This window comes from Stenella coeruleoalba, assembly GCF_951394435.1.
Source record: "Stenella coeruleoalba genome assembly, chromosome: 5".
Lineage (NCBI taxonomy): Eukaryota > Metazoa > Chordata > Mammalia > Artiodactyla > Delphinidae > Stenella > Stenella coeruleoalba.
The window spans coordinates 95397464-95421525 of record NC_137150.1 but is presented as its reverse complement, the minus strand read 5'-3'; the positions used below and the strand labels follow the sequence as shown (position 1 = coordinate 95421525).

General features: G+C 36.9%; 1 protein-coding gene and 1 pseudogene across 2 annotated transcripts; both read left to right on the top strand.

Annotated features, from left to right (window-relative positions):
• The first annotated feature begins 523 nt into the window (after positions 1-523).
• Positions 524-2308, top strand: LOC307186386 (tetratricopeptide repeat protein 8-like; annotated as a pseudogene). The gene has a single exon. The product of its transcript is annotated as a tetratricopeptide repeat protein 8-like (transcript).
• Positions 2309-21584: 19276 nt separating this feature from the next.
• On the top strand, positions 21585-22890 carry LOC307186787 (syntenin-1-like). Its single transcript, XM_079922325.1, has one exon. It carries the CDS (start codon positions 21674-21676, stop codon positions 22568-22570), a length of 897 nt encoding a protein of 298 aa, XP_079778451.1. The 5' UTR covers positions 21585-21673; the 3' UTR covers positions 22571-22890.
• The last annotated feature ends 1172 nt before the right edge of the window (positions 22891-24062 follow it).

The following is a 24062-nucleotide window of genomic DNA, read 5'->3' as shown; positions in this document are numbered from 1 at the left end:
CACCTTAGGTTTGATAAAAGAGGCAAGCATATACAATGGAGAAAGAACAGCCTCTTCAATAAGTGGTGCTGGGAAAACTTGACAGCTACACGTAAAAGAATGAAATTAGAACACTCCATAACACTATACACAAAAATAAACTCAAAATGGATTAAAGACCTAAATGTAAGGCCAGACACTATCAAACTCTTAGAGGAAAACATAGGCAGAACACTCTATGACATAAATCACAGCAAGATCCTTTTTGACCCACCTCCTAGAGAAATGGAAATAAAACCAAAAATAAACAAATGGGACCTAATGAAACTTCAAAGCTTTTGCACAGCAAAGGAAACCATAAACAACACCAAAAGACAGGCCTCAGAATGGGAGAAAATATTTGCAAATGAAGCAACTGACAAAGGATTAATCTCCAAAATGTACAAGCAGCTCATCAGCTCAATAACAAAAAAACAAACAACCCAATCCAAAAATGGGGAGAAGACCTAAATAGACATTTCTCCAAAGAAGATATACAGTTTGCCAACAAGCACATGAAAGGATGCTCAACATCACTAATCATTAGAGAAATGCAAATCAAAACTACAATGAGCTGCTCCTTGCCCTCCGCCCTCCCTGTGCTGGGCCCTGGTCTTTTGCGGCTGGTTCCCGGCCGCCATGGGCTTGGAGATGGAGCCGTTGCTCCTGGCCTGGAGCTATTTTAGGCACAGGAATTTCCAGCTCTGGGCAGATCTGTGCATGCAGATGCTGGAGAAGTCCCCTTATGACCAGATTGAGCATACTGAGGCACATGGTGAAGTAATTTGTACAAAGTTACAAAGCTGGCAGCCTGGATTTTAAAAGCACGAGCACTAGATGAAGTGGTGTGCATAGATGAAATTGATGTAGATCAGGAAGGAATTGCAGAAATGATACTGAACAAAAATACTATTGCTCACATTCCATGTCCTGGAACATCTCTGAAACTCCCTGGAACTAACCAGACAGGAGGGCCTAGTCCAGCTGTCAGGCTAATCACTGAAGCTGAAATGCCCATTACAGGTTTCCTTCGACCCAGCACACAAAGTGGAAGGCCAGGAACTATGGAATAGGCCATTAGAACACCCAGCACTGCCTACACAGCTTGCCCTATCACCAGCTCATCTGGAAGATTTTTTAGGCTGGGAATGGCTTCCATGCTTACAAGTCCTGATGGACCTTTTATAAATTTATCTAGACTGAATTTAACAAAGTATGCCCAGAAACCTAAATTGGCAAAGGCTTTGTTTGAGTATATCTTTCATCATGAAAATGATGCTAAGACTGTTGTGGATTTGGCTGCCCTTTCCACAGAGCATTCTCAGTACAAGGACTGGTGATGGAAAGTGCAGATTGGAGAATGTTACTACAGGTTAGGAATGTATCTTGAAGCAGAAAAACAATTTAAATCAGCCCTGAAGCAGCAGGAAATGGTAGATACTTTTCTCTACTTGGCAAAAGTTTACATCTCATTGAATCAACCTGTGACTGCTTTAAATCTTTTCAAACAAGGCTTAGATAAGTTTCCAGGAGAAGTAACCCTACTTTGTGGAATTGCCAGGATCTATGAGGAAATGAACAATATTTTATCAGCCACTGAATACCACAACGAGGTTTTGAAACAGGACAACACTCAGGTGGAAGGCATTGCATGCATTGGCAGCAACCATTTTTATTCTGATCAACCAGAAGTAGCTCTCTGGTTTTACAGGCGATTCCTGCAGATGGGTGTTTATAACTGCCAGCTTTTCAACAACCTGGGGCTCTGTTGCTTCTATGCCCAGCAGTATGATATGACTCTGACCTCATTTGAACATGCCCTTTCTCTGGCTGAAAATGAAGAGGAGGTAGCTGAGGTCTGGCACAACTTGGGACATGTAGCTGTGGGAATAGGAGATACGAATCTGGCCCATCAGTGCTTCAGGCTGGGTCTGGTTAACAACAATAACCATGCAGAGACCTACAACAACCTGGCCGTGCTGGAGATGCAGAAGGGCCATGTCGAACACGCAAGAGCACTGCACAGTTGCAAGCTGCTTCATCCTTAGCACCCCACATGTATGAGCTGCATTTTAATTTTGCAACAGTATCTGATAAGATGGGAGATCTACAGAGGAGCTACATTGCTGCTCAGAAGTCTGAAGCAGCATTTCCAGATCACCTGGGCACTTAACACTTTATTAAGCAGTTAAAGCAGCATTTTTGCCATGCTCCGATTTTTCCTCAGACTAAAGATATTCTTATGGAGGGACATTATGCAAGGAAAACAGTAGCGTATATATATGTGTAGTACAAACATGTGCTTGATATTAGTGAAGGTGACATAAGGGAAATTAAACCAGGATATTTAAAACTTTGTAATAATAACTTTATAAGATAATGTTTTAAAAGAAAGGATTTAAGCATTTATAAACAGTTTATGAAATCTACCACATTGTATGGTAGATGTTTGTTTATAATGTTTATAAAACACTTTCATGAATTGACTCATATTTTATAAATTCACATTTTTAATGTCCTTTATCTGACCATTAGCTATCATGTAACTTAAAGGGTCTGAAATCTGCCTTTAAAATTGCACTTTTAGGACTAAAAGTGTATATATACTTATCCTTGGTAGAGACTTTAGAGATTAAAAATTGTACTTAAAACTATTTTTTATCAAATGCTTTGTGAGACACTCTACATTTTCTTATATATTATGTTTTAAAATAAATGTGCATAAAACACCAAAAAAAATTACAATGAGGTATCACCTCATACCAGTCAGAATAGCCATCATCAAAAAATGTACAAACAATAAATGCTGGTGAGGGTGTGGAGAAAAGGGAATTGTCTTGCACTTTTGGTGGGAATGAAAATCGATACAGCCACTATGGAGAACAGTAGGGAGGTTCCTTAAAAAACTAAAAATAGAACTACCATACAACCCAGCAATCCCACTACTGGGCATATGCACTGAGAAGACCATAATTCAAAAAGAGTCATATACCAAAATGTTCATTGCAGCTCTATTTAAAATAGCCAGGACATGGAGGCAACCTAAGTGTCCATCGACAGATGAATAGATAAAGAAGATGTGGCACATATATACAATGGAATATTAGTCAGCCATAAAAAGAAATGAAAATGAGTTATTTGTAGTGAGGCGGCTGGATCTAGAGTCTGTCATACAGAGTGAAGTAAGTCAGAAAGAGAAAAACAAATACCATATGCTAACACATATATATGGAATCTTAAAAAAAAAAAAGGTTCTGAAGAACCTAGGAGCAGGACAGGAATAAAGACGCAGATGTAGAGAATGGACTTGAGGACACGGGGAGGGGGAAGTGTAAGCTGGGATGAAGTGCAAGAGTCACATGGACATATATACACTACCAAATGTAAAATAGCTAGTGGGAAGCAGCCACATAGCACAGGGAGATCAGCTCGGTGTTCTGTGACCACCTAGAGGGGTGGGACAGGAAGAGTGGGAGGGAGACGCAAGAGGGAGGAGATATGGGGATATATGCATATGTATAGCTGATTCACTTTATTATACTCCAATAAAGATTTTAAAAAATATAGGAACTGAAAACAACACATTTAATTTTTTTAACATGTTTATTGGAGTAAAATTGCTTTACAGTGGTGTGTTAGTTTCTGCTTTATAACAAAGTTAATCAGCTATATGTATACATATATCCCCATATCTCTTCCCTCTTGTGTCTCCCTCCCACCCTCCCTGTCCCACCCCTCTAGGTGGTCAGAGAACACCAAGCTGATCTTCCTGTGCAGTGCAGCTGCTTCCCACTAGCTATCTTATTTTATATTTTGTAGTGTATATATGTCCATGCCACTCTCTCACTTCGTTTCAGCTTACCCTTCCCCCTCCCTGTGTCCTCTAGTCCATTCTCCATGTCTGCGTCTTTATTCCTGTCCTCCCCTAGGTTCTTCCAAACCATTTTTATTTTTTGTTACATTCCATATATATGTGTTAGCATATGGTATTTGTTTTTCTCTTTCTGACTTACTTCACTCTGTATGACAGACTCTAGGTCCAACCACCTCACTGCAAATAACTTAATTTTGTTATTTTTTATGGCTGAGTAATATTCCATTGTACCTATGTGCCACATCTTCTCTCTCCATTCATCTGTCGATGGACACTTAGGTTGCTTCCATGTCCTGGCTATTGTAAACAGAGCTGCAGTGAACATTGTGGTACATGACTCATTTTAAATTAGGGTTTTCTCAGGGTATATGCCCAGTAGTGGGATTGCTGGATCATATGGTAGTTCTACTTTCAGTTTTTTAAGGAACCTCCATACTGTTCTCCATAGTGGCTGTATTAGTTTACATTCCCACCTACAGTGCAAGAGGGTTCCGTTTTCTCCACACCCTCTCCAGCATTTATTATTTGTAGATTTTTTGACGATGACCATTCTGACTAGTGTGAGTGATACTGTAGTTTTGATTTGCATTTCTCTAATGATTAGTGATGTTGAGCATCTTTTCATGTGTTTGTTGGCAATCTGTGTATCTTCTTTGGAGAAGTGTCTCTTTAGGTCTTCTGCCCATTTTTGGATTGGCTTCTTTGTCTTTTTGATATAGAGCTCCATGTACTGCTTGTAAATTGTGGAGATTAATCCTTTGTCAGTTGTTTCATTTGAAAATATTTTCTCCCATTCTGAGGGTTGTCTTTTGGTGTTGTTTATGGTTTCCTTTGCTGTGCAAAAACTTTGAAGTTTCATTAGGTCCCATTTGTTTATTTTTGCTTTTATTTGCAACACTCTAGGAGGTAGGTCAAAAAGGATCTTGCTGTGATTTATATCATAGAATGTTCTGCCTATGTTTTCCTCTAAGAATTTGATAGTATCTGGCCTTACATTTAGGTCTTTAATCCATTTTGAGTTTATTTTTGTGTATGGTGTTAGGGAGTGTTCTAATTTCATTCTTTTACATGTAGCTATCAAGTTTTCCCAGCACCACTTATTGAAGAGACTGTCTTTTCTCCTTTGTATATTCTTGCCTCCTTTATCAAAATTAAGGTGGCCGTATGTGCGTGGGTTTATCTCTGGGCTTTCTATCCTGCTCCATTGATCTATATTTCTGCTTTTGTGCCAGTACCATACTGTCTTGCTTACTGTAGCTCTGTAGTATACTCTAAAGTCCAGGAGCCTGATTCCTCCAGCTCCATTTTTCTTTCTCAAGATTGCTTTCACTATTTGGGATCTTTTGTGTTTCCATACAAATTGTGAAATTTGTTGTTCTAGTTTTGTGAAAAATGTCATTGGTACTTTGATAGGGATTTTTTGAATCTGTAAATTGCTTTGGGTAGTATAGTCATTTTCACAATGTTGATTTTCCAATCCAAGTCATGGTATATCTCTCCATCTGTTTTTATCATCTTTAATTTCTTTCATCCGTGTCTTATAGTTTTCTGCATACAGGTCTTTTGTCTCCTTAGGTAGGTTTATTCCTAGGTATTTTATTGTTTTTGTTGCAGTGGTAAATGTGATTGTTTCCTTAATTTCTCTTTCAGATCTTGCATTGTTAGTGTGTAAGAATGCAGGAGGTTTCTGTGCATTAATTTTGTATCCTGCTACTTTACCAAATTCATTGATTAGCTCTAGTAGTTTTCTGGTAGCGTTTTTAGGATCTCTATGTGTAGTATCATGTCATCTGCAGTGACAGCTTTACTCCTTTTCTGATCTGGATTATTTTTATTTCTTTTTCTTCTCTGATAGCTGTGGCTAAAACTTCCAAAACTATGTTAAATATATAATAGTGGTGAGAGCGGACAACCTTGTCTTGTCCTGATCTTAGAAGAAGTGGTTTCTGTTTTTCACCACTGACAGCGATGATGGCTGTGGGTTTGTCATATATGGCCTTTATTACGTTGAGGTAAGTTCCCTCTATGCGTACTTTCTTGAGTGTTTTTATCATAAATGAGTGTTGAAATTTGTTGAAAGCTTTTTCTACATCTATTGAGATGATCATAAGGTTTTTCTGCTTCTGTTTGTTTATATGGTTTATCACATTGATTGATTTGCCTATATTAAGGAATCCTTGAATTCCTGGGATAAACTCCACTGGATCATGGTGTATGATCCTTTTAATGTGCTGTTGGATTCTGTTTGCTAGTATTTTGTTGAGGATTTTTGTATCTATGTTCATGAGTGATATTGGCCTGTAATTTTCTTTCTTTGTGCCATCTTTGTCTGGTTTTGGTATCAGAATGATGGTGGCCTCATCAAATGAGTTTGGGAGTGTTCCTCCTTCTGCTGTATTTTGGAAGAGTTTGAGAAGGATAGGTGTTAAGTCTTCTCTAAATGTTTGATAGAATTTGCTTGTGTAGCCATCTCATCCTGGGCTTTTGTTTGTTGGAAGATTTTTAATCACAGTCTCAATTTCAGTGCTTGTGATTGGTCTGTTATATTTTCTATTTCTTCCTGGTTCAGTCTCAGAAGGTTGTGCTTTCTAAGAATTTGTCCATTTCCTCCAGGTCGTCCATTTTATTGGTGTATAGTTGCTTGTAGTAGTCTCTCATGATCCTTTGTATTTCTGCAGTGTCAGTTGTTACTTCTTTTTCATTTCTAATTCTTTTGATTTGAGTCATCTCCCTTGTTTTCTTGATGAGTCTGGCTAATGGTTTATCAATTTTCTTTATCTTCTCTAACAGCCAGCTTTTAGTTTTATTGATCTTTGCTATTGTTTCCTTCATTTCTTTTTCATTTATTTCTGATCTGATCTCTATGATTTCTTTCCTTCTGCTAACTTTGGGTTTTCTTTTTTTGTTCTGCTTTCTCTAATTCTTTATGTGTATGGTTAGGTTGTTTATTTGAGATGTTTCTTATTTCTTGAGGTAGGACTGTATTGCTCTAAACTTCCCTGTTAGAACTGCTTTTGCTGGATCCCATTGGTTTTGAGTTGTCATGTTTTCATTGTCATTTGTTTCTAGGTATTTTTTGATTTCTTCTTTGAGTACTTCAGTGATCTCTTGGTTATTTAGTAGTGTATAGGTTAACCTCCATGTTTTTGTATTTTTTACAGATTTTTTCCCTGTAATTGGAATCTGGTCTCATAGCGTTGTGGTCAGAAATGATACTTGATACGATTTCAATTTTCTTAAATGTACCAACGCTTGATTTGTGACCCAAGGTATGATCTCTCCTGGAGAATGTTCTATGAGCACTTGAGAAGAAAATGTCTTCTATTGTTTTTGTATGGAATATCCTATAAATATCAGTTAAGTCCATCTTGTTTATTGTATCATTGAAAGCTTATGTTTCCTTATTTATTTTCATTTTGGATGATCTGTCCATTGGTGAAAGTGAGGTTTTAAAGTCCCCTATTATGATTGTGTTACTTTCTATTTCCCCTTTTATGACTGTTAATATTTGCTTTATGTATTTTAATGCTCCTATATTGAGTGCATAAATTTTTACAACTGTTATGTCTTCTTCGTGGATTGAACCCTTGATCATTATGTCGTGTCCTTCTTTATCTCTTATAATAGTCTTTATTTTAAAGTCTATTTTGTCTGATATGAGAATTGCAACTCCAGCTTTTTTTGATTTCCATTTGCATGGAATATCTTTTTCCATCCCCTCAGTTTCAGTCTGTATGTGTCCCAGGGCTGACGTGGGTCTCTTGTAGACAGCATATATATGGGTCTTGTTTTTTTCCATTCAGCCAGTCTATGACTTTTGGTTGGAGCATTTAATCCATTTACATTTAAGGTAGTTATTGATATTTATGTTCCTATTACCATTTTCTTAATTTTTTGGGGTTTGTTATTGTAGGTGTTTTCCTTCTCGTGTGTTTCCTGCCTAAAGAAATTCCTTTAGCATTTGTTGTAAAGCTGGTTTGGTGCTGCTGAATTTTCTTAGCTTTTGTTTGTCTGTAAAGTTTTTAATTTCTCCATGAAATCTGGATGAGATCCTTGCTGGATAGAGTAATCTTGGTTGTAGTTTTTTCCCTTTCATCACTTTAAATATGGCCTGCCACTCCTTTCTGGCTTGCAGAGTTTTTGCTGAAAGATCAGCTGTTAACCTTATTGGGATTCCCTTGTGTGTTATTTGTTGTTTTTCCCTTGCTGCTTTTAATATGTTTTCTTTGTATTTAATTTTTGACAGTTTGATTAATATGTGTCTTGGTGTGTTTCTCCTTGGATTTATCCTGTATGTGACTCTCTGTGCTTCCTGCACTTGATTAACTATTTCCTTTTCCATATTAGGGAAGTTTTCAACTATAATCTCTTCAAATACCTTCTTAGTCCCTTTCTTTTTCTCTTCTTCTTCTGGATCCCCTATAATTTGAATATTGGTGCATATAATATTGTTCCAGAGGTCTCTGGGACTGTTCTCAATTCTTTTTATTCTTTTTTCTTTATTCTGCTCTGTGGTAGTTTTTTCCATTATTTTCTCTTCTAGGTCACTTCTCTGTTCTTCATCAGTTATTCTGCTATTGATTTCTTCTAGATAATTTTTAGTTTCATTTATTGTGTTATTCATCATTGTTTGTTTGCTCTTTAGTTCTTCTAGGTCCTTGTTAAACCTTTCTTGTATTTTCTCCATTCTATTTCCAAAATTTTGGATCATCTTTACTATCATTACTCTGAATTCTTTTTTAGATCGACTGCCTATTTCCTCTTTGTTTGTTTGGTCTGGTGGGTTTTTGCCTTGCTCCTTCATCTGCTGTGTGTTTATCTGTCTTCTCATTTTGCTTAACTTACCGTGTTTGGGGTCTGCTTTTCACAGGCTGCAGGTTGGTAGTTACCGTTGTTTTTGATGTCTGCCCCCAGTGGCTAAGGTTGGTTCAGTGGGTTGTGTAGGCTTCCTGGTGGAGGGGACTGCTGCCTGTGTTCTGGTGGATGAGGCTGGATCTTATCTTTCTGGTGGGAAGGACCACATCCGTTGGTGTGTTTTGGAGTGTCTGTGACCTTAGTATGATTTTAGGTAGCTCTCTGCTAATGGGTGTGGTTGTGTTCCTGTCTTGCTAGTTGTTTGGCATAGGGTGTCCAGCAATGTAACTTGCTGGTCATTGAGTGGAGCTGGGTCTTAGTGTTGAGATGGAGATCTCTGGGAGAGCTTTTGCTGTTTGATATTACATGGAGCCACGAGTTGTCTGGTGGACCACTATCCTGAACTTGGCTCTCCCACCTCAGAGGCACAGGCCTCACACCTGGCCAGAACACCAAGACCCTGTCAGCCACATTGCTCAGAAGGAAAGGCAGAAAAAATAAAGAGAGAAAGAAAAAATAAAATAAAATAAAGTGAAAAGTAAAAAAATTATTAAAAATTAAAGAAATTTAAAAGGTAATAAATAAAAAAGAAAGAAAGAATGATAGAAGAGAGCAACCAAACCAAAAAACAAATCCACCAATGGTAACAAGTGCTAAAAACTATACTAAGAAAACAAAAAACAAAAAATCTGGACAGACAGAACCCTAGCACAAATGGTAAAAGCAATGCTATACAGAGAAAATCACACAAAAAGCATGCACTTACACACTCACAGAAAGAGAAAAAGGAAAAAAAAATCTTTTGGGAAGTCTAAGGTCTTCTGCTGGTGTTCAGTAGGTGTTCTGTAGGAGTTGTTCCATATGTAGATGTGTTTCTGATGTTTTTGTTGGGAGGAAGGTGATCTTCACGTCTTACTCCTCCACCATCTTGAAGGTCTCTGAAAACAGCACATTTTTAATTAAGTTTCTATCTATTTACTGTTAATATCATTAGAAATATGTTGGGCTTAACTCTATCACCTTGTGTTTGTTTTCTGTTTTCCTTTTATGCACCATTTTCTTCTTTCTCCTTTTCTATCTGTTGTCCTAAATTGAGTATATTTAGTATTCCATTTTACCTCTGCTATTGACTTTAATTTATTACTGCTAACTTTCAAAAAATGTTCTTCTGCTTCACAAATTGTAAAAACCTTACAGTTTTCACTCCTGACCTTTTTGCTTTTTTATTATATATTTTATTTTTACATAGATAGTAAATGTTACAAGAGTATTATTTTTGTTTTTAACAATCAATATTCCTTTAAAGAGATTTAAAAATATATGTATGAATAAGCTTTAAAAAGTCATATATTTTCTAAAGTATTTACTTTTTTTGTTTGTTACTCATTCCTTCTTGCAGAACTGGATTTCCATCTGGAATCATTTCCTTTCAGCTTAAGAAACTTCTTTTAGCATATCTTGTAATTCAGGTGTGCAGGTGAAACATTTTTTGTAGTTTTGTGTGTCAGAAATGTCTTTATTTCACTTTCATTTTTGATGAATAGTTTTTCTGGTCATAGAATGCTAAATTAACCTATGTTTTTCATCACTTAAAAAAATTCCATAGTCCTCTGGATTCCATTAATTTAGATGAGAAATCAGCCATTATTGGTTGTCTGCCCTCCTAGCCTGAATATTGATAATTACTTTCAATTCAGTGATTTTTTTCTGTTGTGTCCAGCTTGCTGATAAGCCCACTGAAAAATATATTTATTTGTCTAATTTTATTTTTATTTCCATTTCCATTAGCTTAAAAAAATTTTTTTTTGTTAGAGTATAGTTGATTTACAATGTTGTGTTAGTTTCTGCTGTACAGCAAAGTGAATCAGTTATACATATCTACTCTTTTTTAGATTCTTTTCCCATATAGGTCATTACAGAGTACTGAGAAGTGTTCCCTTCTCAGTACTAATAAGATAACTTATTAGTTATCTATTTTATATATAGTAGTGTGTATATGTCAATCCCAGTCTCCCAATTTATACCCAACCCTCACCCCCGCTTCACCCCGGTAACCATAAGTTTGTTTTCTACATCTGTGACTCTATTTCTGTTTTGTAAATAAGTTCATTTGTACCATAGCTTTGTACATAGTTTCTATATCTCTGCTGAAATTCCCCATCTGTACATGTATGTTTTTCTCCTTGTTCATTAGATCCTGTAATATGTTCATTATAGTTACTTTAAAATCCCTGTCTAATAATTCTAATCTCTGATTTATATCTGGATCTGATTTTATTGAGTGTTTTCTCTCTATATTAGTTAGCTCAGCTGCAGTAACAAGCTACAGACTGGGTGGCTTAAATGACAGATATTCATTTTCTCACAGTTCTGGAGGCTAGAAGCCTGAGCTCAAGGTGCCAGCAGGGTTGGTTTCTGGTGAGTCTTCTCTTCCTTGCTTGCAGGTGGCCACCTTCTCATAGTGTTCTCACATGGCCTTTCCTCTGTGTATGCACTGAGAGATTAAGGTCTCTGGTGTCCCTCCTCTTCTTATGAGGATACAAATCTTATCATATTAGGGCCTGACCGTTATAACCTCACTTAACCTTAATTACCTTCTTAAAGTCCCTCTCTCCAAATACAATCACATTGGAGCTTAGGGCTTCAATCTATGAGGTTTTCTTTGTTTTTTTTGTTTTTTTTTTGCAGGGGAGAGGGGGGAACACAATTCAGTTCGTAACACTTTCCTAGGGATAAGTTAAATGACCTTACTTCTTTATGTGTCTCATAATTTTTGATTGAATTTTAAACTCTGAGTGTAAAGAGCATGAGATCTTGAAGTAAATAATATTTTTGCTCATGAAAGTCACATCTCTCCTTTTGTCAGCCCACTAGGAGACTGAGTTAATCTAGTCTGTGGTTGAGCTCGCTTTGGATTTAGTGGTTATTTCAGTTGGATTCAGTTCACCAATGGCTTTAAATTATTTGAAGGTGAGATAAGGATCTTCTCTGTAGCAAGCATGAGATATATGTGCCTGGATCTTTCCTTGCTTTTAGCATTCAGCAGCCCTACATGCCTGCATGTCAGGGAGTCTCTCTCAGTTATATTGTTTTCCTCAACAACAGGTGGCTGCTGCTGAAGCCCAAAGTGACCAGAATATTTTTCTCAGTTCTTTAGCCCTGGCATCAAATTTGATCAGAACCCTGGTATCTGCATCTCAGACGGGGTCTCTCTCAGTTGTTCTGCCTGTTCTTCAGTGATACACTTCTGTTGCCTTGTACTCAGTGTAAGGACTAGAGTTCCTGGAAAATTTCTTTTAATCCTCCTGTTCTCAGACTTGAGCAGGATTCACATACTTGCACCTCAAAGGGGTTCTCTCAGCTCTTTTGCCCCATCCCAGCAACAGGTGACCCCTTCTTCATACTTAATGAAGGCCTAGAGTGCTTGGAGGATTTCTCTTAGTTCTTCTGTTCTTCCCTCAGACAAATGTCTCTTATGCTTGGGCCTTGGCATTCTTTCTCCGTTCCTCTTATCTGACTCCAGTCTTTCTTGTGAGCACATGGAGAAGGCCTATGGATAAGTGTTGGCAGATGGGTGCAGATTCTCTTTGTGTCTGGGGATTTTAGAGGCTTGAATCACCAGCATTAAAACTTTATTAAAAGTTTTTCCTCCCATGTCAAAGGAAGACTCCTTCTTTTCCTTCTGCTCTGCCAGGGATGACAGCAGGCACAGGACTGTTCATTCCTAGGAGTGTGAGCTAAAACAAAGGATCAGATTGTCAGACAGGCTCACAAGAATCAGAAATATTAGCCAGTATCAAGTGTTAATAATAATTTCAGTATAGAAATAATAAAGAGGCTCAGACAAAGCAGCAAGAGATCTGAGATGCTAAGGTGGCTCTCAGGGTTTTCCTTTCTACATCAAATACATGTTATCTAGTTCAGAGTAGACAAGATCTCTAAGTGAGGTATTGAGACATTATCTCATATTGTGGGAGTATTTAGTCTATGATACATCTCCGTTTTATACCCTGGTTTATGTGACATTTTCTAGGGGACAATGACTCATAAATCTATAGATTCTAGGTTTATTATTTTTATTTTGTTGATATAATTGACACATAGCATTATATTAGTTTCAGGTATACAGCATAATAATTCATTATATGTATATATTGTGAAATGATCACCATAATGTCTAGTTGACATTCATCACCATACTTGGTTAAAATTTTTCTTGTGATGAGAATTTTAAGATCTATCCCCTGCCTCTGGCAACCACTTATCTGTTCTCTGTTTCTGTGAGGTTTTTTTTTCTGTTGTTGTTGTTTGTTTGTTTTATTTTGTTTTTTTTAGATTCCACATATAAGTGAGGTCATATAGTATATTTTTCTTTCTTTGTCTGACTCATTTCAGTTAGCATAATGCCCTCAAGTCCATCCACGTTGTCACAAATGGCAGGATTTCCTTTTTTTAATGACTGAATAATATGCCGTTATATTGTGTATCATATTCTTTATCTATTCATCCATCTATGGATCCTTAGGTTGCATCCATATCTTGGCTATTGTAAATAATGCTGCAGCAAACACAGGGGTGCAGGTACGTTTTCAATTTAGTATTTTTGTTTTCTTTGGATAAATACCCAGTAGTGGAATTGCTGGATCATATGGTATTTCTATTTTAGATTTTTTGAAGAACCTCCATACTGTTTTCCAAGTGGCTAGACCAATTTATGTTCCCACCAATAGTGCAGGAACGTTCCCTTTTCTCCGCATCCTCGTCAACGCTTCTTATTTCCTGTCTTCTTGATGATAGCCATTCTGACAGGTGTGAGGTAATATCTCATTGTGGTTTTGACTTGCATTTTCCTGATGATTAGTAAATGATCCTGCTTGCTGACTCTATTTCCCAAAGAATTACCTTGTGCCATCAGAACAATCCAGTAAGCTCCAGATGGGCATTCTCTGGACTTCCATATAATTCCCCTGTTAAATATCTCCCTCTCAGCAGTCATTAAAACCAATGAAGATGCTATTAAGAAAACATTCATTTGTTATTTTAGGGGGAAAGAAGATACTGATTATGAAACCTGCCCTTGCTATATTGCTGCTACATTTGATTTTCCACTTGATAACTATGTCAGCTTTATGGGCAGGCTCATCTGCTGCCTTTTAAAAATATAACTGTTATATAAAAAAGAGTATTGACAGTAATAGGAAACAGCTTTTAAAGAGGAAATGATGACGGGAAAGAGGAAGTTCATGGGCACCAAAATAATGGTGTCAGCAGTTTCATGCGAGAGTAATATAATTAATATCTTAAGCTTCTGAAGTCACAAAGAATCCAAGAGAGAAAATCCCTTCTCTACTCTTCTTCCTCTTCCCCAGAAGGACAAAACAAAAATAATTTGGGAACATTACTTCATAGTTTGTGAGTTAGGTTAGAGGTTGGGTGTGGGGTACAGAATCTCAGTTATCATTTACTGTAACTGTGTTCAGAAAAAACACCCCAAACAGTGTTACTGCCTCTGAAACTGCTAGAGTTTCTAGGTTAAATAAAATCTGAATATTTCAGGGCATTACTCTAGCCACACACTAAAATATACATAGGAGTAAAACAATTCTGGCATTTTCCTTCCTGGAGAAGATGGTAAGTAAATAACTGAATCACATAGATCTGCTACTCTTTCCATAGGGAGAAAGTCTTTTTTGATATACTTTTATTAAAGTGAGAATGAGAATGACTAGCTCCCTTTCCTTTTTAAAAATAATATATATTAACTGACAAGTCCAATAAATGACCAAAACAAAACAAAACAGATGAAACACAAAACTTATTTAGATTGTACCCCAAATAAGACTTCATGTCATCTGCATAACATTTTTAGCCAAGAAAAAACTAAAGGCTGGCATTTTACTGAAATGTGAATCTCCTGGGAACAGAAGCAAGGCTATTTATTTTGGAATCCTTAGAATCTTGCACAATGTTTGGAATATAGTAGGTTTTAAAATGAATGTTTGAATAAATTAATGGTTGAATAAACTGGAAGAAAAGAAAATCTGGAACTGACTCTTATAAGATAACATGCTGCCATAGGGAACTGTGGAGAAGTGGGAAAATGCCCACAGTCATCATGGTCAAGCGAATAGCTGATAATTTTGATGCTGGCAAGGCCAATGTTCATTGTTCCCTGGCAGTTGTCACCAGCTCCACCCACCAATGGGACAAAGATTACATAATCTAACCCTAATCTGCCTTTCCAGCTTTATCTCTCAGTATCCCTCACATGAACTCTCTCCTTTGGTCAAACTGTTCTATTCATTATTATCTGAACACCTCGTACTTTCCTGCCTCTCTATGCCTTTGTTCACACTGAACTCGGAATCTATTCCTCTGCACCTTTACTTACAAAATCCTACCTATTCTTCCAGGTCTATCTCAAACACCAAATACTTCAAGAAGACCCCCAAGTCATCCTCACTCTAAGCAAGACTACCTTAGAGCACTGATTTTCTCTTCACCCATGCAACATTGATTACATACTCCTTGCACTGAAATTATTTGAGAGATCAAGGAATCCATCTCACACATCATTTTTTCCCTTTATGAAGCATTAAAGTTTGGTGAATTGACTGATTAATTTGGCATCTTATACTTATTGATTACTTATATATTTATTAAGCATTATGGGTTCAGGGCAGAAAAAGGAGCCTGATAAGTAGGCAGAGAGATTGTTTTGCAGATGTGGGAGGAATACTGAAAGAGTGTTGTGTCATAAAGGCCATAGGAGGAGAGTTTCAAGAAAGGATGATTTGTTATGTTAAGTGTTGCAGAGTTGTAAAGGCCAAAGAGGATTTGGTTTGTTACTAACTGATCAGATGATGACCCCTGAGATAGTATAGCTTCAGACAACACTATAGTGTGTAAATTACTGGAGGGCAAAAGCCAGATTATAAGGAGTTTGGAATGAGTAGTGAATGAGGAAGTGGAGGTGGCAAGCATTTGAAAAAGTTTGATGGTGAGAAAGAGAGACAGCAGATAGCATCTCAGAAAAGGAGGAAGATTTCCCCAACATTCTTTTTTTTATTGTTGTTGTGGTGGTGGTAGTAGTTTTGTTTTGAGAACAAAGAGACTATTGACAGGTTTAACTGAAGATGAAGAAGGCAGAGAGAAGAGTCATTTGAACAGAGTGCTCTCCAAGGGGTTGCCTCATTGAGGAGATTCCTATGGCTGTCCATCACCAAAGAAAACAAACTATCATGACAACAAAAGTCTTTCAGTCTTCTGCATTATGAAATAGAACGCTTAATAGTAGTACTTGAACATCTGGTTTGTAAAAAGAGAAATTAGAAGGTGACATCACTACCTTGTAAAAGGACTAAAAAAGGATTGTTGGGTAGTTTTGAGTGCTAATTTCTCAAGTATTTCTCTACAGGTCATTAAATGCCCAACAACGTAAACTACCTAAAGCTATAGTATTCCAAACCAGTGCTGATTAAGTATCACCAGAAATTAAGATAAAGCAAGCTGAAATAATGCTTTTTAGTGTTATTTAAGGACATTATTATTTAGGTATATTCACATTTCTGGTTTAAATTTTTTCACTTTACCAAAAAGGAAGCTAAGTCACCATTCTGTCCTGTTAAATATAAATACCTGGATCCCTCAATGGGACCCTGAATTGTTTTGTCTTGTAGGAATGCCCCATCAGAAAAGTCATTTGAACCACCTGAGTGGGCTGTAATATGGGCAAGCAATGGGCAAGGAGATGACATCACTCTAGGAAGTTCTGAATGCATATGACCTTCAAGAAAATTAATGATACACCTCTGGTCAATATTTTATTGAGAAGTGCTGTATGAGATAAAAATGAAAATCTTTAAGTTCTGTAACAGGTTTTAGATTATCAAAGGTGACGTAGCACCTACTTAGAGAAAGTACTCTGATTTTTAAGTAGTGTACACACTGCTGGAAGTGGTTTAGGGATTATGACAGTATAGTGCTGAGATGTATGACAGGGGCAAGAATATCCTTGGGTTATTTAGAATGAAAGTACAAGGTATTTTCAGATATTTGAACTCTGCAGAGTTGCAGAAGGACCTGATCAAGTATTTATTTGTGTTCTGACCAGCACCTGTGTTTGAAAAATTATTCAGGATTGGAGAAAAACACCAAAAACACTGAAAAGGAGTAGAGGGAACAGTGCTCAGTACTCACACAGGGCCAGAAATAGTGTGTTCTCACTAGACTAGAAAATGTCATAATTCATAGGTGGAGTACTCAAAGATTTTTGCTTCTATAGTGAGAAATAATTAGATCTAGAATAAACACAGTTCTGGTTCTGCCCAACAAATTTTAAAGGCAAGATCTGAAATGATCAAACTGTTTTCAAGTAACTTAACTGCATCCTAAAACAAAGCTCAAGAGTATTTTTAGAACAACAAAATATTCAGCATTCAACAAAATAAAATGCACAATGTCTGGCGCCCCATCAAAACTTACCAGACATGAAAAGGCACAGGGAAATATGACCCATAATGAGGAGAAAAATCAATCAAAACCAATCTATAACTGGTACAGATGTTAGAATTAGCAGGTGGGCATTTAAACAGTTACAAAACTATATTCTATATGTTCAATAAAATTAGAACATAGAAGACATAAAACAGTCCCAGATCCACTTCTAGAGATTAAAATTACAATGTCGGAGATAATAAATACAATAAATGGAGTTAATGGCAGATTAGACATTGCAGAAAAAAATAATAAACCTGAAGACACAGAAATAGAAATAATCCAAAATGAAACACAGAGAAAAAAGGAATAAAAAATGAACAGAGTGTCAGTGAACCTTCAGGCAACTTAAAGCAGCTTAATGTAGATGTAATACAAGTTCCTGAAAAAGGAAAATACAGAAAAGTATTTGAAGAAATAATGGTTGAGAGTTTTCCAAATTTAGTGAAAATTATAAACCTACAGATTCAAGAAATTTGTTGAAATCCAAACACAAGCAACTTGAAGAAAACTACACAAAGGCACATCATTATCAAATTGCTAAAAAGTGATAGAGAAAATCTTATAAGTGGTAAAGGGTGATATACTATGCATAGAGGAACAAAGATAATGATGGTAACAGATTTTTCATCATAAACAATGCAGTTGAGAAGACGGTGACTCAACATCTTGATGTACCAAAATGAAAAACTGTTGCTGAGAATTATATACCCAGTAAAACTATCTTTGAGAAACATAGGTGAATTTTTAGACATGCAAAAGCCTAAAGAATTCATGAGCAGAACTGCATAACAAGAAATATTAAAACAAACAAACAAACAAACTTGTTTAATCAGAAGGAAAAAGACAGCAGATGGAAATATGGATCTGCACAGTGAAATGAAGAGCACTGGACATGCTAACTACATGGGTAAATATATAAGATATTCTTCTTATTTAAATATTTTGAAAGAAATTAAATATTAAAAAGATAATAACAATGTGGTGTGAGGTTTATAACATATTGTGGTAGGGAGAATTTAAAAAATATCCCCCAAAGAATGTTTTTCCTATGTTTTCCTCTAAGAGTTTTATAGTGTCTGCTCTTACATTTAGGTCTTTAATCCATTTGGAGTTTATTTTTGTGTATGGTGTTAGGTAGTTTTCTAATTTCATTATTTTACATGTAGCTGTCCAGTTTTCCCAGCACCACTTATTGAAGAGGCTGTCTTCTCCATTGTATGTTCCTGCCTCCTTTGTTGTAAATTAGGTGACCATATGTGCATGAGTTTATCTCTGGTCTTTCTATCCTGTACCATTGATCTATATTTCTGTTTTTGTGCCAGTACCGTACTGTCTTGATTACTGTAGCTTTGTAGTATAGTTTGAAGTCGGGGAGCCTGAATCCTCCAGCTCCATTCTTCTTTCTCAAGATTGCTTTGGCTATTCGGGGTCTTTTGTGTTTCCATATGAATTGTAAAATTTTTTGTTCTAATTCTGTGAAGAATGGCATTGGTAGTTTGATAGGGATTGCATTGAATCTGTAGATTGCTTTGGGTAGTATAGTCATTTTCACAATGTTGATTCTTCTAATCCAAGAACATGGTATATTTCTCCATCTGTTTATGTCATCTATGATTTCTTTCATCAGTGTTTTATAGTTTTCTGAGTACAAGTCTTTTGTCTCCTTAGGTAGGTTTATTCCTAGGTATTTTATTCTTTTTGTTGTGATGGTAAATGGGATTATTTCCTTAATTTCTCTTTCTGATTTTTCATTGTTAGTGTATAGGAATGTAAGAGATTTCTGTGCATTAATTTTGTATCCTGCAACCTTACCAAATTCGTTGATTAGTTCTAGTAGTTTTCTGATGGCATCTCTAGGATTTTCTATGTATAGTATCATGTCATCTGCAGACAGTGACATAAACCACAGAAAGATCTTTTGTGATCCACCTCCTAGAGTAATGGAAATAAAAACAAAAATAAACAAATGGAACCTAATTAAACTTAAAAGCTTTTGCACAGCAAAGGAAACCATAAACAAGATGAAAAGACAACCCTCAGAATGGGAGAAAATATTTACAAATGAAACAATGGACAAAGGATTAATCTCCAAAATATACAAACAGCTCATGGAGCTCAATATCAAAAAAAACAAACAATTCAATTAAAAAATGGACAGAAGACCTAAATAGACATTTCACCAAAGAAGACACACAGATGGCCATGAGGCATATGGAAAGATGCTCAACATCACTAATTATTAGAGAAATGCAAATCAAAACTACAAAGAGGTATCATCTCACACCAGTCAGAATGGCCATTATCAAAAAATCTAGAAACAATAAATGCTGGAAAGGGTGTGGTGAAAAAGGAACTCTCTTGCACTGTTTGTGGGAATGTAAATTGATACAACCACTATGGAGAACAGTATGGAGGTTCCTTAAAAAACTAAACATATGGCCCAGCAACCCCACTACTGGGCATATACCCTGAGAGAACCATAATTCAAAGAGAGACATGCACCCCAATGTTCATTGCAGCACTATTTACAATAGCCAGGACATGGAACCAACCTAAATGTCCATCGACAGGTGAATGGATAAAGAAGACATGGCACATATATACAATTCAATATTAGCCATAAAAAGAAATGAAATTGAGTTATTTGTAGTGAGGTACATGGGCCTGGAGTCTGTCATACAGAGTGAAGTAAGTTAGAAAGAGAAAAACAAATACCATATGCTAACATATACATGGAATCTAAAAGAATGGTACTGATGAACCTAGTGGCAGGGCAAGAATAAAGACATAGACATAGAGAATGGACTTGAGGACATAGTGGGGGAAGGGGAAGCTGGGACGAAGTGAGAGAGTAGAATTGACATACATACACTAACAAATGTAAAATGCATGGCTAGTGGGAAGTAGCAGCATAGCACAGGGAGATCAGCTCAGTGCTTTGTGATGACATAGAGAGGTGGGATAGGGAGGGTGGGAGGGAGACGCAAGACAGAGGGGATATGGGGATATATGTATGCATATGGCTTATTCACTTTGTTGTACAACAGAAACTAACACAGTATTGTGAAGCAATTATACTCCAATAAAGATCTATTTAAAAAAATATCCCCCAAGAACCATGCTCTAATCTCTGGCACCATTGAATATGATGGTATCATTATTGTTGTGTTATATTCTAATGTTCTTCCATGTTATGTTTTATAGCATACCTGACCTTGAGATAGGGAGATTATCCAGGTGGACCTAACTAATTGTATGAATACTTTTAAAAGGAGGGCATTTTTTCCATCTGGTAGCTGAAAGGAAGGCAGAGAGACTGAAAGCACAAGAAGGATTTGATGTATTGGCGCTGGCTTTTTAGATAGAGGAGTTCATGTGCAAAGATTGGAGAGTGGCCAAAAGGAACTGAGAACGACCCCTTGTCTACCATCAACAAGGAAATGGGGACCTCAGCCCTAAAACCACAGGAATTGAATTGTCAGTAAGAAGATTGGGAGAAGACCTCATGCTCCAGATGAGAACACGGTGGGCTTACATCTTGATTTCAGCCTGTGAGACCCCATGCATAATACCGAGCCAGGTCATCCCAGACTTCTCATAGAACTGTGAGATAATAAATGGGTGTGGTGTTAAGCCTCTAAGTTTATGGTAATTTGTTATGCAGAAAACTAGAAAACTAATAAACATATGTAGAAGCTAATATACATATATAGAAAGTAATATATATATGTAGAAATAAAACGTGTGACAAAAGTAACACAGAAGCTGCAATGGGCAAATGAATGTATACTGTTGAAACAGAAGTTTTAGTTAATATTGTCAACAAAGGAGATAAAATGCAAATATAAAAAATATTCAATTAATTTAGAAAAGAAAATAAAAAAAGAACAAATATTACATGAGACAAATAGAAAAAGCAGCAAGATGATAGGCTTAAATCTAACTGTATCAATAGTCACATTAATTGTAAATGGACTAAACACCCCAATTAAAAGGTAGAAATTGGTAGAAATCACACTGGATTAAAAGGAAGATCTAACTGTATGTTGTCTATAAGAAATGCACTTTAAATACAAAGACACATGAAGATAAAGAATAAAAGGTTGAAAAACGATATGTTAACATTAGTCAAAAGAAAGTTGGAGTGGCTATATTAATAACATAAAGTAGATTTCAGAGCAAAGATTATTACTTGGGATAAAGAAGGTCATTACATAATAATAGAGGTGTCAATTTATCTGGAAGAAATAATGTTCCTGAAGGTTCATACTCTCGAAAACAGAACAGAGAGCTTTGCTTCAAAATACATGAAACAAAAACAGAACTGCGGCGCACCGTTCTCCTCTCTCTGGGTCTCGGAAGTCTGAGCCAGTGACCGGCGGCGGCTGCAGTGTGTGCGTCCCTGCGGCCTCGGAAAATCCTGCAAAAATGTCTCTGTACCCATCTCTTGAAGACCTGAAGGTAGACAAGGTGATTCAGGCTCAAGCTGCCTTTTCTGCAAACCCTGCCAATCCAGCGATTCTATCTGAAGCTTCTGCTCGCATCTCTCAAGATGGAACTCTCTATCCTAAACTGTATCCGGAGCTCTCTCAGTACATGGGCCTGAGTTTAAATGAAGAAGAAATACGTGCAAATATGGCCGTGGTCCCTGGAGCACCAAGTCAGGGGCAGTTGGTAGCAAGAGCTTCCAGCATGAACTATATGGTGGCTCCTGTAACTGGTAATGATACTGGAATCTGCAGAGCAGAAATTAAGCAAGGGATTCGGGAAGTCATTTTGTGTAAGGATCAAGATGGAAAAATCGGGCTCAGGCTTAAATCCATAGATAATGGTATATTTGTTCAGCTAGTCCAGGCCAATTCTCCGTCCTCGCTGGTTGGTCTGCGATTCGGGGACCAGGTGCTCCAGATCAACGGGGAGAACTGTGCTGGCTGGAGCCCCGACCGAGCACACAAGGTGCTCAAGCAGGCTTTTGGAGAGAAGATCACTATGACCATTCGTGACAGGCCCTTTGAACGGACAATTACCATGCATAAGGACAGTACTGGACATGTTGGCTTTGTCTTTAAAAATGGAAAAATCACATCCATAGTGAAAGATAGTTCTGCAGCTAGAAACGGTCTTCTCACGGAACACAACATCTGTGAGGTCAACGGACAGAACGTCATTGGATTGAAGGACTCTCAAATCGCAGACATACTGTCAACAGCTGGGAATGTAGTTACTATTACAATCATGCCTGCTTTTATATTTGAACATATTATTAAACGGATGGCCCCGAGCATTATGAAAAGCTTGATGGATCACACCATTCCTGAGGTTTAGAAGCCGCGGCGCAGTGGAAACTTCACTCAAGTTCTCCCGTTTACATCTCTGGCAACGTACCTTTCTATTATGCACATGAAGCTTTCTAGGAGCCAGCAGGCGTATTTCCTGTCTTACAGCAGGGCTGGGGATCTTACTGTCCGATCCGGTATCTTGTTCAGACTTCAAGATAGTTGTAGCCTTATCCTGATTTTACAGTTGAAAGACTTACTTTTGTAGACTAGTGTCTTTACTGGAGACCCACTGATACAGGCTCAGCTCTGTTGGAACCAGTCACCTTCAGTCCTGGGTATCAGGTAGTGCTGTTCATATCACTTTAGTTCTATGGTATGTGTGCATTTTTACTGTTACCCATAGTACATTTAGAATGATTACTTTTTTTTTCAGTTCTGTTTGTATAAAACACCAATTAAGTAACACTGGTTTCATTCCATGTAAGCATTATTATGTAGTGTATGTAGGCTGCAAGAGACTGTATTGACTATCATTACGTTTTAACTACCTTTACTTAATATGCTTGGACTGTCACCATAACAACGTTAAGCCTCTAGAATAAAAGCCAAACTATTGCTGCCTTTCTCAAACCCCCAATGCAGTTCTCTGTTAAACGGACACTAGCCCAGAGCAGTGTAATGGTACGTGCTGAGCATAGCACAGCTGCTTAGCTGCATTTGAGATTTTCTAGTCCTTGTGTAATGGAAACCTCTCCTCTCAAAGTTACTGGTATCACTTTCTGAGAAATGAATCACTATATAATGTAAAAATTCTTGTGCTCAATAGGAGAAACTTTGACTTCTTTTCCATGTGTAGAGTAAGTGGGATAATACCTGGTTTTAGGCACTTACATGTAACCCAGCTGCTCTGGGATGTCTTAGAATGCTATCATTTGTTCCATTTCCTGACCCCTCCCTGCAAACAGAATGACAGCGACACTTCATCCTGATTTGTTTTTCCTTCTCTTTGGTTTATGACTATTCTATTTTAATTGAAAATGTATAAATAAAGTTAGAGTTTAAAAAAAAACAGAACTGCAAGGAGAAATGGACAAATCCACAATTATAATCAGATATTTCAATATAATTCTCTCAATAGTTGATAAAACAAGACAGAAAACTTGTTAAGATATACGACTTGAAAGACAATTAACCAGCCTGACCTAATTGGTATTTATAGAACACTCAATACTAACAGTTTATTTTCAGGTGCAGACATTTATTTTCAAGTGCGTATAGAATATTTACGAAGATCATATTCTGGGCCATAGAAGTCTCAATATCTTTAAAAAGATAGAAGTTATACAAAGTATGTTCTCTGGCCACAGTGGAACTAAATTAGAAACCAATAACAGAAGAATCTCTGGAAAACCACCAAATATTTGGAAACCAAACAACACATTTCTAAATTACACATGGGTCAAAGAAGAAATCAAAAGGGAAATTAGAAAGAACTGTGAACTGAATGAAAATGAAATCACAACATATGAAAATCTGTT